The following is a 20,380-nucleotide window of genomic DNA, read 5'->3' on the forward strand; positions in this document are numbered from 1 at the left end:
GAATTTCTTCCTTATATCCAATCTAAACTTCCCCTGTTTGAGTTTTAACCCATTACCCCTTGTCCTGTCACTACAGTCCCTGGTGAAGAGTCCCTCCCCAGCATCTCCATAAGCCCCCTTCAGATACTGGAAGGCTGCTATTAGGTCCCCACGCAGCCTTCTCTTCTCCAGGCTAAACAGCCCCAACTTCCTCAGCCTGTCTTCATACGGGAGGTGCTCCAGTCCCCTGATCATCCTCATGGCCCTCCTCTGGACTTGTTCCAACAGTTCCATGTCCTTTTTATGTTGAAGACACCAGAACTGCACACAATACTCCAAATGAGGTCTCACAGAGTAGAGGGGCAGGACCACCTCCTTCGACCTGCTGGTCACTCTCCTTTTGATGCAGCCCAGCTCTTGTTTAAGCACATTTATGTTTAGTAAAAACATTTAATTCGGCTACAATGAGATCATTAGAATAGAATCATAGAATCATAGAATAGTTAGGGTTGGAAAGGACCTCAAGATCATCTAGTTCCAACCCCCCTGACATAGGGAGGGACACCGCACACTAAACCATCCAACACAAGGTTTCATCCAGCCTGGCCTTGAACACCGCCAGGGATGGAGCACTCACAACCTCCCTGAGCAACCGATTCCAGTGTCTCACCACTCTAACAGGAAAGTATTTCCTCCTTATATCCAATTTAAACTTCCCCTGTTTAAGTTTGAACCCATTACCCCTTGTCCTGTCACTACAGTCCCTGACGAAGAGTCCCTCCCCTGCAACCTTATAGGCCCCCTTCAGGCCCTGGAAGGCTGCTACTAGGTCTCCACACAGCCTTCTCTTCTGCAGGCTGAAAAGCCCCAACTTCCTCAGCCTGTCTTCATACAGGAGGCGCTCCAGTCCCGTGATCATCCTCGTGGCCCTCCTCTGCACTTGTTCCAACAGTTCCATGTCCTTTTTATGTTGAGGACACCAGAACTGCACACAATACTCCAGGTGAGGTCTCACAAGAGCAGAGTAGAGGGGCAGGATCACCTCCTTCGACCTGCTGGTCACTCTCCTTTTGATGCAGCCCAGGAAAAGGTTGGCTTTCTGGGCTGCGAGCGCACACTGCCGGCTCATGTTCATTTTCTCATCGACCAGCACCCCCAAGTCCTTCTCTGCAGGGCCTCTCTCAATCTCTTCTTTGCCCAGTCTGTAGCTGTGGCTGGGATTGCTCCGACCCAGGTGTAGGACCTTGCATTTGTCATGGTTGAACTTCATAAGGTTGGCATCAGCCCACCTCAGAAGCGTGTCAAGGTCCCTCTGGATGGCATCCCTTCCCTCCAGCGTATCAACCGGACCACACAGCTTGGTGTCATCGGCAAACTTGCTGAGGGCGCACTCAATCCCACTGTCCATGTCAGAGACGAAGATGTTAAACAAGACCGGTCCCAACACCGACCCCTGAGGGACACCACTCGTTACCGGTCTCCAGCCGGACATCGAGCCATTGACCACAATTCTTTGTGTGCGGCCATCCAGCCAGTTCCTTACCCACCGAATGGTCCATCGGTCAAATTGATATCTCTCCAATTTAGAGAGAAGGATGTCGTGTGGGACAGTGTCAAACGCTTTGCACAAGTCCAGGTAGATGACGTCAACTGCTTTACCCTTACCCATCAATTCTGTAGCCCCATCATAGAAGGCCACCAAATTGGTCAGGCAGGATTTCCCCTTTTTGAAGCCATGCTGGCTGTCACCAAGCACCTTGTTGTTTTTCATGTGCCTTAGCATGTTGTCCAGGAGAATGTGCTCCAAGATTTTACCAGGCACAGAGGTGAGACTGACTGGTCTGTAATTCCCTGGGTCTTCCATTTTCCCCTTCTTGAAAATGGGGGTTATATTTCCCTTTTTCCAGTCGTATTCCAGAATGTATTATCTGGTTGTGAATTATATTGTGTATTCATGTAAAACAGCAACAACAAAAAAAACCCTAACAAAACAAAAAAAAAAAAAAAAAAAAACACCAGAGCAAACATGAGATTAAAGTACAAATTAGAAAAAGGAATAAAGGACTGAATGTGGTTTCATTGTCTCATAAAGTGGAAAGATATAGAATAATGTTGTGGCTCCCTCTTTTGGATAGCATATATCTAGTATTCAATAATAAGAAAACTCAGCCTGTCTTTAACACAAAAAAATAACACAAGCGTCTCTGTTTTTCCCCCAGATCTTGATTAGCAGTGATAAATGCAGCCAATAAAATCTTTTTTTTTTTTTGCAAAATATAATTATATTGCAGATATCTAAACTCTATAAAAGTAGGCATGCATTTTCCTGCTAGAACTGTAGTTGGAATATTTTTGACATATATTAAATATTAGTCTATCAAGGACCTATAAAAGCTGGAACATAAAATTCTCTCATGGATTAGTCCTTAGTTAGCAGTGCTGTTAATACAAAATGAAGGAGAACCATAAACAGAAGATTGATGGAAAGCACTTACTGTCTGGACAAGTGACCAGAAAGGAACAAATTTTGTTCCTGCACTATTATTACTTCATTAGGAGCTGTGAGTGAGGCATAAAATAAATGGTCATTTGGGTTGCTCTTTGAAAATTTTCAGCATAACTATGACACAGTTAAAACCCCACAGAGTTGTGTGTGCATTGGATTCACGAAATTTTTGAACATATCCCAGAAGAATTAAAATACATACAACATTTTTAGAAGAATAGTAATGATTTCTGTAAAATACAAGGTGCTATATGAGATGAGAAATGTGAGGAAAGATTTAAACTATTAAAAGCTATCAATCAACAAAAAACAGTGAATCCTGACAGAGCCTATGGTTTAAGATTGTTTTTCTTTATGTAAGAGTAGTAATCAAATAATGTTGGCTTTATAGACATATTTAATTCTGAATTTAGATTTTGCTTTCCTAGCTATTGGAAACATACTACCATTCTTCTACATTAATATCTAGGCATAATTCCACATTGCACAGCAGGTTCCATTTTCTCCACATCACCATGAATGCTGCTGTAAGACAACTAGAAATAATTTTTTTGGTAAAAAATGTTCATGAAAAATTCAGTAGCACTATTCCATTACTTCAGTTGTTTCATCCAGAAGATAGAACTTAATTCACTCAAAAATCCTTCCTATTGCTTTCTTATTACCTTTATATAAAATATTGATGTTAGGCAAGTATATATAAATAAATTTATATACTATCATATAATATATATAATATCCAAATAGTTATATATAATGTATTATTACAAATGCATATATTATTATATTTAGTATATTATAAAGAGGAAAATCAGATTATTAAACGTATATGCAGATTGCATGTTTCCCCATCTTCAGACTCAGTTCTGAATCGGTCTGAAGTTTTCTGAAGTTGCCTACCGTGGTAGCAACAATAATCTTGAAACTTCAACTGGGGAAAAAAGAACAACCAACCCCCAAACAATTACTTTAGATGAATTCTTTCCCAAGAGAGCTTTAAAACTTGAAGTAAACAAAATTTCAGTATGAAATTGAGCATGGAAGACAAATTCTGAGCTACTGATCAGAGTTCTTGGTGGGCTTTTCTGCAGGACTGTCAAGCACCAGAGGATGACTGACAGCATCTAGGCTACTAGCTCTTGGAGGGAGCATAAACTCTTAGGATACAAGGAGATGAAGCGAGCTCCACTAGAACAGCATATACACCCAACACTCATTGCCACATATCTGTGTGATACACTTTTTGCCATTTCATGAGAGGCTGTGGAAACATTTTGATTTTAACAATCTATTATAATTAAAAACTGAGAGTTTGTTCGATAAATTCTATGAAAAGTTTTACCATCAGTGCTATGCTTGTGGCTACCCAATATTCTGTGGTTCATTTGTCACAGTTTTCCAGAGAAAATAGGAGTTATAAACCTTAAGATTGTTTTTTAAAAAATATTTTATTTATTTAACCAGCGACTCATCAGAAAATCTAATTTCAGTGTAGTGGTACTTCAGTTGCAGCTATTTCACACATAAAATCAGGAAGCTTCAAAATCTCAGTGATGAAACTGCTCAAACAGTTCTACCAGGGACAAATTACAGAGACAAAGTCTGAGGCCTAAACCAGTGAAACTGTTATCAAATCATAAGTAATACCATTGTTGGACATATACTGGAGAAAATTCAGTACAGCCTTTGGAAAGAGAAGTCTTGCCTCACATATTTGAGTCCTCTGAAAGAGTTATCAGGCATACAGATAGCTTTGACCTCTTTGATATGAGCTAGTTGTGCTTCTAGAAGGTTTTTGACAGGGTCACTCACTGAAGGTACTTAAGCAACCATGAGCCAGAAGTTAAGGTCCCCGCATATATCAGTGATTGATTAAATGACAGGAACCAGCAGGAAGAAGTGAATAATGAGTTTTCACATTGAAATAAAGTTTGTTGTAGTCTTACACAGGGATCTGTATTAGGGTCAGCAATATTCAACATACTCATAAGTAACCTGAAAACAGGTTTGAATATCTAGGTGAAAACCTTTGTGACATTCTGTATTTTCTAGTTTTGGCTGCAAAAAAATTAATTTTCTTCATAGTAGCTAGGATGGGGCTATCTTTCAGATTTGTGCTGGAAATAGTGTTGATAATACAAGGATGTTTTAGTTACTGCAGAGTAGTGCTTACAAAGAGTCAAGGCCTTTTCTGCTTCTCATACCACCTCACCAGCAAGCAGGCTGGGGATGCACAAGAAGCTGGGAGAGGACACAGCAGGGACAGCTGACCCCAGCTGACCAAAGCGTTATTCCATACCATATATCCTTAAGCTGGCAAGGAAACTGGCTTTTGCAATGCAATTGTCCTTACCATTTCACTATTATTACAATCCCTAACATAAGTTTAGCCTGTACAAACTGACACTCCCCCAGAAAATTCTTGTTAGTGTTTGAGGATGAAGCACAGGATTATTTGGACACGGTGACCCTGCTTTGGAGAGAGACGGGAGAGAAGAGAGTTCAGCCATATGGGTTTGAGCCTTTCCATGCAAATCTGTCTCTAGCTAACAATGGGCATAATAACTGTAGTAGTTTTATATATATATATATATATACATGCACACACACATTTGTGGTCTATGTAATGCAGAGAGTGGACACCAAAATTATGTATTGTGAAATTGTTACAGAATTATATAAAGACACACATGTGGTAACCCCCAGATTTTATATTTAAAATAATAAAGTCTGACAATTGCCATTGAGGAATAACCATAATGTAACTAGACAATAACAGGAAAACTTTAACACAGAGCTCTGCAACAGGGAAAGAAAGCTATGTATCATGATGAAATTAAGTAGAGATTATGATTAAGTGCTGTCTATACATGCATGAAGTTCCTGCTGCTTGAATACTGCAACAGATTATGATCACCAGTCTCAAAAGATTTTGTTTTCCCTTTGGAGACTGTAGAAACACATAAAAGGGGTTGAGATCTGATAAATGGTAGCATTCAGCAGCTGCTTAGTCACTTCAGGAATGAAGCAGCAACAATGGTCTGCAATTACCAGTCTGAATCTGCTAACTACATTTAATTGGTCAGCAACTGAGTTTCTTTCCAGTCCAGGGAAGTGAATGTCTATTTCCCTGCAGGCAGTAATTAAGTCTGATTTTCATGATCCTTTGCTATAGGAAAAGAAATTTCTAATGATACAGATGTACTTGAAAAAAAAAAAAAAAAAAAGGAGGAGGATAGGAGGCACTAATAGTTTTGAAAAATCTAGGAAATGGTTTAAAGATGTTTTTATTCCAGGAAATGCTGGCTTGTAAGTATCTCTTAGGCCATTATACAAGCTGTGGACTCAGAAAGTTCAGAAAGCTCTCATCCTTGTACATGTTATGCTTAGGAGATACGCAGAGGTATAGGGCACCTGATAAGGAGTCTCAGGCTGCTTCATTAAGACCTATCTGTGTGACTAACATGGACTGCGTCACAATGAAGCAGCAAGAAAGAGGCATTAGGCAAAAGTACTTAGTCCTAGTTATCAGGACTATGTGTTTTCATAGGATATACCAGGACATTTGGTAAATACATCCTGTCATTAACAGTGCTACCATAGGTGAATCTCACCTGCTTCATGCAGAGAGAGTGATGAGAATAAACACATCTGGAAAACAGGAGTCTATACCTACTTGCTTGGTTTTGTATCGGGCAGGTAGAGGGCTATGCTCTTTAAGAAAAAACAAAGCAAAGAAAAAAACCACAAATAACAAACAAACACACACACACCCCACCCCCCACCCCCCACCCCCCCACCCAACCAAGCAATAAAGGCCTTACAAATATTTCAGGGTGTCAATATCATAGTAGAGTCATCCAGTTCATGAGTGACAGAACTTGAGACAATCGTAAAGGGGAAGTGAAGAACAGAATTTTGCTTTGATGACAGCATTTATTTGTCTTCCTTTTTCTGAAGGCTATTCTTTAAAAACTATGTATGTGATGATGAATGTGATGAATATGCTGCATTTGTAACTAAGATGTGATATAAAAGCTTATAACATAGCTTCATTATATGAGTGAAATGTGTTCCCTGTGAAGAAAAATTGATATGAAAGATCAAAGTAGTATCTTCAAAAGGCCTTGTGTTAAGGGTTTACAAGTGCTATATTTCCTAGTTTTTCTCACGCTGGTGAAAAGTAGATCCTGTAGAAAGGTTTATTATTGGATTCAAAGGTTGTGGGGTTTTTTTGTTGGTTTTTTTTTTTTTTTTTTTAATGTGAAAATACACATTTCACTTTTGTAATCCAGTGTCCTGCTGCCTCAGGAACAGGTATTTTCAAAGTCTCTTTTTAGCTTCATTGAATACTATTGCTTAACAAGTGAGAGACTCTTATACAGGACTGGTTGGAGGTGCTACAGGCTTCATTTGTTAGCTGAAGGGAGGATGGCTGGGGGAGAAAGAGTCCGGAAACAGTTTCATCTGCACCTTGGAAAAAACTTGTTCCAGAGAAGGGCAGATGGTATTTTCACTGCCAGGGACAGTTACTTTAAATCACAGCTGTGTCTCTCCATGAGTCTTCGCCAGTGGGGATTGTCCAAACATGAATCAATACATTTTCTTGCCAGATCCACCCACCTGGGGAACTGGTGATACTGTGTGTGCTATAGAGAAGATGACTCAAACCATGTTGAGTTGCATTTGGACCAGTATACATACCCTCCAATACACATACCCTAGAGTCTGTCAAAACACTAAAATAAATGCTAGCTGTCTCTTGTAAGAGCAAGAAAAATGTTGCTCCTAATGCACCTACAAACCATAGATTCATTTGCCTAAAGACATTAATTCAATAGATATTCCAATGCAAATTTTTATTAATTCACTTTCCCTAAAACTCTATTTATATTAGTGTGATTTCCTGACTCATGTAGCTGAGAGAACTTGCAGTAGTGTCCCAGGTAGAAAGAACTGCCTTCAGGTGTTTCATGACAAAATTTTCAGCTGAGTTTATCTCCACTGTATATACTGTCGAACAGATCAGCAACCCAATGGGCAAAGCAGTTCTGAAAATTTGTTCTGGTAGGTTTGCAGGAGGAGCTGCTGAGTAGGAAAATGTTTCCTTTTTCATATGGTCCATATTTCTGTGACTGAATGGGAACTGAGTACTTGTACTCAAGGAATGGGTGTTCATCAGTCAAAAATCTGTCCCTTAAATTTTAGGTATCCCTCAAAATCTACATCAGCTCTCATAGAAATAAATGAAAACACCTTTCTTCATTCTTCCAGGTTCAGCATAGGAGATCAGTCAAGATGCACATTGTCTCTTTTCATCATTTCAGTGTTACCCCCAACCCCATCATTACCTATGAAGGGAGGAGAGGGAAGGAAAAACATTAGGAAGATGAAAACAAAAGGATTCAGTTATCAGTGAGTGATACATCCATAGTCTATATTCCTGTTTGTACAGTGACTGCACTCAGAGAATATTTGAGCACTGCAGTCAAAAGGAAGCATGTGTATGCATACATGGGCTATCTTTTAATTAGTTTTGGGAGTAATAAAAGTGAACCTACAGTGGCACAGACCTAGCCTCTACTTACGTCTTGGTATTACTAGTGGCAGTGTTATTCATAGCATAACTTTTTACTGCTACACCTTCACCATTGTGAGTATTCAGTCTAGATAAATTAAAGCTACATCAGATTGGGTTTTTTTCTTGTTTTCAAAAGAAACACAGCCAAATTCAGTAAGATCACTTCCATGCGTGCAAGCTACACAAGTTTTATACTTGCTATGCCCTGTTTTACAGGTTTTAAATATCAGATGCATCTTTCCTATTTAAAGATTGGTAAGTGCAATATGAAGAACTGCTGCTGCAATTAACTCTGCTAATTTTAGCTATACATGTAAACTAAAGCCTGTTTCTTTTGGAACAGAATTTTACTTCACTATTAACAAATGAAGCAAACTAATGTAGGGCACATTATCAAGTTGCTGAAGGTTAGCTTTTCTTCATGTCATGCTTGTGAGTGACTGTGCTGTACTAATTAAAAACATTGCCATAGCAATTGCTATAGAAACATTTAAATTGGCATCATTGCTAACAAATCCCTGCTATTGATCCCAGCAGGGCTTATTTCACACTACACCTGAAGAATCTAAATAGAATATTTTACATTCAAAAGGAGTTTTAAAGATGCATTTTTTCCAGTTGCTAGTGTGCTTATGAAAATAATGACTTTCATACAGAGAAGATTAATTTACCTGGAACTGTTGCTGATATCAGACTTCTTACTGCAAGGTGAAACTGTAATGCTTCTAGGCTACCACTACAGATCGTTTAAACAGTAAAAATAAAAGACATTTATAGCCTCCACTAAGATCCTCTGCTTCGCAAATTAGAGAAAGAATGTAAGTTCTCCACAATTTGGGACATTAAAAGGTTTAAAATATTAATACCTCATCTTAAGAGACGTTCCGAATGCAAATAGAAAGAAAACCATTTTCCATTGTTTTACAAGAAGTTGACCATTGTACAGATTAAATAGTGGAAGCAGAAGTGGAATAAGAGATATTATGTGTACAATTTTGATCAGTTACTTAGGAAAAAAGCTGTTAAAATTATTCTCCCTGGTTTCAGACTCAAGATCTTTTCTCCTTTTAAAAGAAACAATTTACAATAATGTTCAGTAGATCCAGACTGATCCAGAACAATGACTACACTTAATACATCCAACTATTGTAAAGAAACACCCCAAAATTCTGTCATTCCAAAATCTGAGTCATATCCTTCCTGACATGAAGGGTGTTATTTTTCCTGTTAGTAAAGTTCTTCTGTTAATTTGAAAATCTGAAATCAGTAGAGGGCAGTACTACACAGAAAACCATACACTTGAAGCCATCTCAGATTAAGTGCTGCCCTGGCTGAGACAAAATATGGGAAACTAGATTCCTTCCAGAAAAAAAAAAAAAAAAAGAAAAAAAAAAAAAAAAAAAGAAAAAAAAAGAAAAAAAAAAAACAAAAAACATGCACAGTGCATTTTGGTCTCCTGAATAGCTGCTCTTACTTTTCCAGACTACACCAGAATGCTTTGTTTCAGTATGAAAATAAAACTCAGACACCTTCTGAGTCTACCAAATGCAACTCCTGACCAACTTGAACAGCTGACTCACAGACGAGATACCACCTTGAAGTATTTCTTTGAATACAAAGAAAAAAGTCATAAAAACATCTTATGCATTTGAACAAGTACAGCAGATAGTGTTTAAACAGAATGGAATAAGGACAATTTCAGGAAGTTAAAAATGTGTCATTTTGAAATAGCAAAAGTGAAGTATTTGAGATTTGATTTCCATTTGAAATTACCAAAAAACTGAAGATGTAATCACACAACTCCAAATGGCCAAATGAAAAAGTATTGATTCTTCCCCCATTTCAAAGAGAAAAAATAAACCAGACTAAATCATCTGAGTGTTAAATTTGCCTAAGTTCTGAAATGACATTTTGAAGAGAAGATTTATACTGTTCAACAACTTTGGACAACCTATTTTTCACAAACTTTCCAAGGCCTAGAGGTTTTATAAAATATAATTTTAGGAATTTCAGTAGTGTCATAGATTCAATGCATGTTAATGTTTTTGCCAAATATGTGTGTAGTTTTTCAGGGCTTTTATTTTTGTTTTGTGGTCTGTTATTTTTTACTGGCAGAAGAGCAGATACTGCAAGAAATTGGAGAAATAAATCAGTCATTATCTTAAATATATAAACCCATGATATTTATAAGAATATCTGTGTAGCAACACTTCACTCATATAAAAGTAAAAGCAATCAAATCCATAATTTGATCAGTATGAATATTTAAACATATTATAGTTCATAATGTATTAAAGGTGAATTATTGAACCATAGTCCAACAAAAAGTACTGTGATGAAGCTGTGAAAGATCACTATTTGAGGACGCATCAAGCAAGAATTTCTCAAGAAGAGATAAGAGACTTCAGAGCCATTGGACAAACTTGATAACCTTTACAGGTTGTTGGGGCTTTTTTAATTGTAAAAAATTTTTCCTGTTGCTGTTTACTTTCATTTTCCAATAACTTAACCAAGATCTAAGTTACAAAGTCAGAGGAGGCTCTGCAATCTACTTCAGTTGGTGCAGTGGGTTGGATTTGAGTATTGAGATGATATCTTTGGCTCTACATTGATAAATAGTTTCATTTAGTGATAAAAACTAGTTCATTCTATGTTATACAGGGAATTAGAATTATCAAAGATAATGGGATAAAAGATTGGCTGAGGTATGGTTTTTCTTTTATCTTTATCCAGGAAAAGTTTCAATCACAAGGCAAGATCATCAGTTAATGTTAAAAATTATTGGTATTAAATTAGCCACAGGAGAGTTCCCCTTCCCCTCTACATGTAACAGAAACATACTGAGAATTACAAGGTAGAAAACAAGAATTCAAAGAAAACACATCAACTAATGTGTGTCAAGGTCTATGCACATTCATGATTTTATGCAAATAGAATTAATTTACTTTGTGCTTTGATTCTTTAAATCAAATAAAGAAATAAAAGAAAAATAAGAGTTTTCCTGCATTATATACATGGTCTTCTGTGTAAATTTGACACCTATTAAATTGTTTTCTTTTTGAACATTATGTTAGAAAGTGATAAATATTCCAAGCCTTCAATTCTTGCTCAGCTAAAATTCTGTCTGGAGTTGTTAAAAATGCTAAGACTTTGATCCTCCTTCAGGACTGCTAGTTAAGACCATACAGAATATCATCTTCTTAAGTAAACCTTCACACAAGGGGAAAATTCTGTCAATTTTATCATTAAGGTCTTTAGAGTACAGTTCAGTGAATGTTTCCTGTTAAACAGTTTTTGTTCTCAACTGACTAATAATTTTCACAAAAAGAATCTTATGTTTTTTAAAAAATCTATCTTTTTTTATACAGAAAAAGTCTTCATTCCCCTCCCCTGAATAAAACAAAGTAAAAGTAGCTGCTGGTAATGTTGGTTTGTGGGAGAAAGGAGGATAGGTATGCATGTTTATATTAAATTTCAAAATTTCAGTATCCTAAAACTTCTGGATATTGTGGCTTCATGCTTCTATCACTGCTCATGAGCTAGGATTCCCAAAACAAATGGTGCTTTTGTTGCGGAATTGCTTTCCTATGCTTTCTGTAATATACAATGGCAGCTCAGCTAAAGATACCCTAAACCAAAACCAGACTTGACAGGAAACCCAAGTTATGGAAAAGACTGGCACATCAAGCATGTTGGTTATACTGCCAAAAAAAGAAAAACCTACACCCAAACCCTCCCCTAATAACCACGCAACACCTTTGGTTTTGATTAAATGTTGTTCGCAAATTTCTACACAAAACATCAACCCCATAAAAATAAAAGTAAGAATAAGATTCTATATCATGAAAATTCCTGTTCATTCAGGAGGTGAAAAAATAAAATAGACAGAATTCTGTCCCAAATGCAGATGTTTGTTAACCCCAGGAGTGTTTCTATGAATCAAAACTTACGTAACAAGTACTTTTTCTTTCTTGAACAAGGAATCTGCTGAAGTTATCAATAATACTTTAAATTTCAGCTAATATTATGAGTTCCTTTGTGCAGAAACAGAAGCAGACCCCCTGGAGCATTGCGGGGCTAGCAAAGGGGAAGAAGGGATTGTGTTAGTCATGGAGAAACAGAAAAATCAGATTGCAGCAATTCTGAACAGACAGAAAAGATAGCATCAGGCAGAGATGGGAGAGAACAGGTTGGAAGGTTTCTTACTATTTGGGCTGTTTAGGTGTGTCAGGAGGCTGCTGGAAGCTGAAGTTTTCAGATAGAGTAGTATTTTCCTCAGATTGTGCTCTAAATTTATGTCTTTATACAATGTGAGAAAGTGAAATAGAAGATGAGAAAGGAAATATTACAGAACTTGACTTAAAACTCTCTAAGTAATTTTTATTTTGCAATTTCCACAGGTTATTGTCATGATCACTAGGCTGCTGGTATTCCAACTTACTCAAATACTTTTCTCCATCCCCTAGGTCCTACTTACAAGAGGAATATAATATTTAAAAAAAAAAATTCTTCCTGTGAATTGTTAGTGGAGTGGAGACTAACAGCATCTCCGTAAATGATGAGGACTTACTCCTTCTTGACGGTCTTTCTTTGGAGCTGTATGTTTCATGTGATTCATGTGATGCCATCCCAAAAAAGAACTAACAAGCACTCAAGCAGTGAAAGGTTAACAGGATTGTCAGAGAATGATGGAAAAACACTGCACCGCACCAAGCGTGGTTGGATGTGGAATCAATTTTTCTTGCTGGAGGAGTACACAGGTCCAGACACTCAATATGTGGGCAAGGTAAGCTCTGTGTTTAAAGGATTCTTTGGAGGTGATACATCTGACACCTTTGGTATTTTCTGTCCTTCTCCACAGTTGTTTTGCTTTTTATAAAGAAATGGTCCTGGTTTCTCATTTAAGTCAAACAAAGCATGTCATGGACTGTCTGAGTCTTCCTTAGTTATTCAAAGTGGTGGGACAAATGAAGAAGCTGTGGGGGAAAAAAAAAAAACAAACAACAAAGCTATTCAGACTAAAATGTTCTGATTTCTTATTACATATGCCCATGCAAGTTTTTTCACTGAATAATTTCCAGTTTTCAACTGTTAAACATAAATATTAGATAAGGGAATAGAGAAGTTATGCCTTCATTCATTTACCTTGTGTCATTTCTCAGTGTACTGGGATGTATACTTCCTCAAGTAAAATACAGAATTCTATTTATTAATAATAAAATTGTTGTCTGTGCACAATTCCAAGTACGGGTTAAGTGCTTGAGGAAAAAAATTATATGTTTTTCATCATTTCTGCAATAAAGTGAGATCTTTACTTAATAGCTTGAAAAACTTTCCATTCTTTGAGACCTACCTGCATCAGCTGTTTCTGACAAAGCCACCTCCTGGTGGTGGTAGCTCTCATATTCTGGTGCCTAACTACCAAATGGATTGAGAAAATTCTAATTCAAAGACCTCAAAATGATTTTTAATATTTGCTAAATCTCTGGCATTATCATCTGGAAAATATGGAAAACATCTCTCTTTATTAAGAAACAAATGTCAAAGAAGCCAATTTCAGAAGAAGTAACTATAAACTTGATTCTGACCTCATTTGTACCAACATCACAAACATACAAATCTCATTTTGGTGAAATTAATTCTGACTCACAGTAGCTGGAACAAGATTACAGCCATAACCCTATTGGTAGATCTGTTTATCAGTGTGTAAAATAGGAAGGTTTGTTGTAGATAAAGGGATCTTCTTTAGGGAGTGAACTAATTGTATAGAGAGATTTCTAAAAAAATTTGGTTGGAAATAGTATTAAGTAAACTTGCAAAGAAATGATACAATAATATAGGTCTCCATAGTCACAAGTTATACCTACACACAGAGAAATATATTTTTTTAAATATAAAGCTGGCTTAGGGGAAAAGTAAGTAGCAAACATAAGAGTTCGTTCCAATTTCATTCCCACTGCTACAGATGAATGGACTCCAAACCATCTATGTCATTCTAAATCTCAAATAAATTAATCTTAAATCAAGACTATTATCAGCATCTCTTTTTTCACAGAAGGAATGCCTACATGATATACTGCAACAGATGCAAACTTTGCACTTATTCCAAACCAAATAAAAGGCATTGGACCTTATGACTGTAAAGTTAAGTCCAGGAAGGAAAACAAATGGCTGTACAGCAGCTGGATCTGAGATGATTCATTTCTTACAACTCAGATAATATGCTGAGATTTTTCACATTTCACTGCAAAATATTGTACAAGGGCCCTGAGGGAGAGGTCAGCACTACTGATTCTCTAAACAGATGGAAATCACCCCATGTATTACCCTATGTTCTAGAGAGAGAGAATTGGATTGAAGTGATAAAATCCATGTGGTTGCATTAACTCTAAAACAGCTTATGATATGACAAAATCATAGTTCTGTCTTCAGTGGTATAAAACCACAGTAAATCCATTTGAGTTAGCTCAAATTATCCTAGGTACACATGATATACAGCACCAAGAGGGAGCTGCTACAACAAGAAGTCAAGTAAGAAATTTCTCAAAAAAAAAAAAAAGCAAGCAAGAAAAAATATTTTTGAACAATTTCATTCTGAGAAAGGCTTAAAGCTCAGGTTTAGTATTCTCCTGCTCAAAGTGATGGTAATTAGCAAACTGTATGTGTGAAGAGAAAGCATTTTTTTTCCAGCCCATGGGGACTAGTTCATAGCAATTATTGTTATCCAGTCCCTCTTTAATATGGATATGCACACACAGATGGATTACTGGGGTAGAATAATAAATACTGTACTAAAAATTAAGTAAATTGAATTAAGAAACTTTATCAGGAAATAAACTTCTAAGGGATAATAGCCGTAACATTGTTTGTGTTTCATTAGTGATGCTACTCTGTCGATAACTTGTCATGGTTTCAGCCCAGCTGGCAACTAAGCACCATGCAGCCTCTCACTCACTCACTCACCCTCCACCCTGCTGGTGGGGAGCAGAACAGTTTAATACTGCAAATAAAGTAAAATATAATACCACCACCACGAACAAGAATAAAATGGAATAAAGAAACAAAGGAATAAGCACCACCCCCCTCCCTCCAAAAAAAAAAAAGACTAGTGATGCACAATTGCTTACCACCTGCTAACCAATGCCCAGCCCACCCATGAGCAGCAATCAGCCCCTTACAGCTAACTGCCTCCAGTTTATGTACTGAATATGACATTTAGTTGTATGGAATACCACTTTGGCTAGTTTGGATCAACTCTTCTGGTCATGGTCGCTCACAGCTTTTTGTGCCCCTCTTCACTGGGAGAGCATGATAGACTGAAAAGTCCTTGACATAGGGTGAGCACTAATCAGCAGCAACTAAAACATGGCTGTGTTATCAACGTTTTTCTCAGACTAAAGCCAAACCACAGCTCTGTCCCAGCTACTAGGAAGAAAATTAACTCTATCCCAGCTGAAACTGGGATAATGTTTTATTTTGTTATGAGTGCATTCTGTTATTGGCAGTAGGGTAGGATCACTCGGTATGACATAAAAAGATAAAGTTAATTTACTAAGAAGGATGGGTACATGAGATGGAGAAAAATTCTGTGACGTCCACATACCTCTTACTCTCACTGGTCAGCCCCCCAGCTCAGTTTAGACCAGCAGCTGGGACCCAGGAGAACTGGACACTTGCTTTGTCTGCAGGACTGTCCAAGTCCTGGCTACACTCGGTGTCAGGGGTCCCTGGAGGCAGGAGTTTCAGCCCCATATCTGAAGTATTATTGTCTTAGGTAGCTCTTTTTGAAATTAGATTGTTGGGAGCCAATGGCCTTACTAGCCAAGCAGACCCAGGACAATCTTATTCCCTATATCTGCGGCCAAATAGCAGTTGTTACTGGTGTTACTCTCACCCTCTCATCTTTCCAAATACCTTCCAAGAATAGAAAGTGATTAACAGCTCCATCATCCATGACATTTTTCTTTCTTTCCTTCACATAGCAGACTAATTTAAACATTTAGGGTTGGCAGATGCAATCATGGTCTCATTTATCTCAGTGGTGTTTGTGGGTAGGCTTCACCCTGTGACAAGAAATAACTAAAAATGAGGTTTGGTGTACCTGTAAAGAAGACAAAAAACAAGCTCCATGCAAACCTGATGCATGTCTTTTAGACTAATAATGGGTCTAACTAGGTGTTGACAGACTCTGAACAGCTAGAACAGAGCTTATGCTCCCAATTATATTTAGGTAACTTTTAGACAAAGCAGTGACAGTGAGAATAGGTGATGTAAAATGGAGACTGCTAACTGCATTTAATGCACTTAGCAGAATTAGAAAATATTGTTTGATGAGCAAAGAAAGTTAACATTCAACAGCTGCCAAAAGGCTTAATGTCCAGAACAATTGTAATAAGAAAATTACCCAAAGAACAGACCGGAATCACTGTCACCTTCAGGGACAGGGCATATATGCATCTTGTGAATGAGATGAGAGCCATCTCCAAACAACTCAGAGTATATTCATCACACATCTTTCTTTCCTCCTCCCAACTCAGAGGACTCCTCTTATGTACTGGTGTATGCATAAAAGGAAAAAAAGAAAAAAGTTGCATGTAAGATCTTTACCTTTATTAGGTCCTGTTACTTGTACCTGCAACAATGCAAGAAATCCTTATGACATTCTTTGATTTCTTATCCTTTAAAATGATATTCAGGAAATGCTAAGAGAAAAAAAATGACTGCATCATTGTAGGTGTTGCGTGAAAAAAATGTACAGATATAAACTTTGCTCTGGAGAGTTTGCAACTGAAATATTCAGGCAGACATAAGTAAGGTAAGCAGTATTATAGAATCCTAGTTAAAAAAAATACTGAAGAAATTAAATTTCTAAGAACTACCATATTCCTTCAAGATATCTGTTGCCTATTGTGAATGTTGATACCTCAGTGAGATCATCAATGTAAGGCATTTTCAGAGGATGTAGTGATAGGAACTGCAAAGCTCATGCTTCCTACCAAAAATTCACAGGAACAGAAAAAGAAAAAAGTGAATTACATTATAACAGTCAGAGTTATATGAAGGGGTTGAGAAAATGAAACACCTGACTACGTATCATGCTGTAACATTCCTTGATTTCTGGGAATCCCCTTTTCTTTCACTAGGAGAGAGTCACAGATCCAGCTTCTCAGCTCTTACTAACTTTAAGCAGCAAGAAAATCCTTAAAAATTAAATCTAAACCACAGATATAAGTCTGGCAAATTTATCGACTTCCTAAACAAATGGTTCAAAGCGATAATCTTAAAAAAAAAAAAAAAAAGAAAAAAAATTGTTGATGAGGTAATGTTCTTTAATTAAAGAAAAAGCTAATAAAATGGACAGGAGGCTCTAAGCAAGTAGCCCTCTAGGGATAATTAGTTTTATTTTCAAAAGCTAATACTGATTTTATGTCTCCACTTCTAAATAACTCACCTGATACCATCTGAATGGGCATCAGTTGTGCAAAATGTCAAATATGCTACCTTTCTAACTCCAGTCCTTATCTTTAACGCCAGTACCTATGAAATATTCACTGTCAGGAAGAAATGGGACTAATCAAATTCATCAACTGTTTTGGAAAATGCTGTCCTCTGTGCTTTACAACAATATATTTCAGTTATTTCAAGAGATGAGATTTTCCCTCCTTTAAGTCACTCAATTACATTTTTTTTTACATGACAAATAGTCTCTCCCTATATCAAACAGGCATTTTGCTAATCAATACTGCTAATCTTGATGGGCAGGTGATGTGTGGAATTCCATGCAATGTATGTCAGACACAGTCAGTTGTCATATCCCACAATTTAAAAAATAAATGACAACAACAAAAACATTTCTTTACAGCACCTGCAACCTTTCTTTTTCATTTTAAGAGGGGAAATACAAAATCAAATAAAAAAGAACTGACGCTGCTCAAAATTAGCTGTCCCGTCAATAAACTCCCTTTCAATAACTTCCATAAATATAAATGAAATAGGCTTTGCATGACATAAAGCATAAGTTAATTGGATACAAACTGAAGAAAAATCTCTGTTCCACCTCCAGTTAACCAGGGAGTTTGATTCATGACATTTGTCTGTGCACCTAAGTAAGAAGTATAAAGTGAAAAGAAAAATATTCAGAGGGTGAGTTTTTTTTAAGGGAGGTGGTTGTTTGTTTTTTTTTTTTTTTTTTTTTTGGGGTAAGAAAGGTCTAACATATAGTTAAATGCAACCATTTATTTCTTGTAGTCTGCAGTTAAAAATATTGAGATATCTCCAGGTGAAGTTGCCTACTATAGCAGTCTGTCTTATAAGAACAGAGACAAGAACAGAACTTCATTTAACAATTTAAGAAGTCTCAATGAATTTCTAACATTACCAGACTTGCTGTTATTTAACATGAAACTTCATTCAGTTGCCTGATTATATATACTGTATGCTCCCCCCCATTAATGGAATTGGAGAGTATTTCCATGCAAATAAAGACTGAAAATATACTAATGCTTGGAAATATGTTTTCACATTATTTTACTGGCTGCCTTTAGTACGCCACCAAAGTCCAGAGTAGGCTCCCTGTTAACATGCAAAGCAGGAGAGAAGTCAAGAAGTGGGACCAGTGAAGCCCTTTCTCCATTAGTCTTATCCCAGTTCATCCATAACTTGTGCATTTAATCAATTTATGCAATTAATCCACAAGGATTTATTTACAGTATTTATTTTCCCTCCACAGAGCCAGTTTAAGAACCACTTATTGTAAGGATGAGAGAACATACAGTTGCACTATCCTTTCAGTGTTTCAGGTGTGCTTTCCATTTTGTTATAAATGAATCCCACTTGTCTTATTTGGAAAACTGTTGCATTTAGTACAGCACATAAATGCTGCTAAAGCTAGTGTGTTTCGTTGACATCTTTTGAATTAACAGAATGATACGTTTTAATAAAACAACAGAATCATCAACAATCGTATGTTACTGACATATAAACATATAGAAGTGTAATTCAACTGGGGAAGATTTCATCACATTCTTAACATGTTCTATTTAGTATGTTTTGTGTCCCAAAGCCATCTTTTAAAAAACAGCTTTTGAAGATTTAATATTTTCATTAGAATATCTGCTCTCTCTTAACAAAAGTATTTTCAGATTAAATAAAAGAAGAAAAATTAGTGGGTCTCCTGGGTCTTCTCCTTTTATCTTTAATTTCCTCTCTCAGACCCCAAGTCTTTCCTTGTTTTTGAATGAATATCACAGAAATAATTATGTATCAAACCAGAAAGGAAAAAAGCCATAACAACAGAAAAGATCAAAGAAATAAGAAAAAGAGTCTCACCGATATTTTAAAAAAGAAATGGAAACCTTATCTGGTTCCAAAATTAATGAATTATCTCCACTTATATTGCATTCTTCAGCTAACACATTTTTTTAACAAATATTTGGTATAATTTCAAGCAGCCATATCTCTCAGCAGACGAACACCTAAAATCAAATTAAAATGGAAATAAGCAAACATAGAAAAAAAAGGTTAAAAAAAAAAACAACACAAAAAACAACCAGAAATCCCTGCCTGCAGATGCATGAATAACTTAACTACAAGTACCAATAAAGAGCCATAGCTTTACTTGTTTAAAAATAGCTTATTATCTGAAGGCTTCCAATATAAGCCATAATGAAAATCTGCTGTAAAAAAAAAAAAAAATATTTTTGACAAAAAATGGTAAAACCCAAGGTTCTCAATAAAATTTGATTGCTACTTTTAAAAAGATATCTGGTGAGCCAGGAACAAAAAATAATGGTGAAAAACAAATGCTGCATCTTCCAAAAACGGTAGGACTGTTTTCTTTTGAAGAGGGGACAGCAACTCATTTCTGTTAACCTAATAATATTTTATTGGAAACTCAAAAACAGTGAAGAGATCTAATCACATCAATCATAACCTAAGTATAAACAGTTTCAATATGAAATGTCTACAATATTACATTGTAGTGATAAGTCTAAGCTAGAATTTTACAATCTAATTTGGATATCATATTTCACAAAACAATCAATCACAGAATCATAGAATTCTTTGGGTTGATATGGACCTTAATGATCGACTAGCTTGATGGTAGATGCAGTCAATACAGTGAATTACTAGGTAAAGATCCCACAGAGAGACAGGATTATCTTGATACTGGGGGTTTTCATGACAAACTTTTTAGTTTGTCTCACCAAATGCCAGAAAGTCCACCCTGATCCACCCTGGAAGTAGAAGAATGGCACAGGTTGTCTGTTTTGGTCTCTGTCACTCCTGTTTTCAAGGATTCTCTGTGTTTTTCA

General features: G+C 36.6%; 1 protein-coding gene across 2 annotated transcripts in view; it reads left to right on the top strand.

Moving 5' to 3' along the window:
- Positions 1–20,380, top strand: part of CDH9 (cadherin 9) — a 103,143-nt gene that overhangs the window by 15,364 nt on the left and 67,399 nt on the right. Inside the window, exon 2 of one of the 2 annotated variants that reach the window (XM_065667559.1) lies at positions 12,533–12,852. In XM_065667559.1, coding sequence (XP_065523631.1) covers positions 12,622–12,852 — 231 coding nt within the window. In that variant the 5' untranslated portion in view covers positions 12,533–12,621. Of the gene's footprint in view, positions 1–12,532; positions 12,853–20,380 lie in introns of those variants that run through there. The other variant, XM_065667561.1, reaches the window with a different exon arrangement.

This window comes from Lathamus discolor, chromosome 2, assembly GCF_037157495.1.
Source record: "Lathamus discolor isolate bLatDis1 chromosome 2, bLatDis1.hap1, whole genome shotgun sequence".
Lineage (NCBI taxonomy): Eukaryota > Metazoa > Chordata > Aves > Psittaciformes > Psittacidae > Lathamus > Lathamus discolor.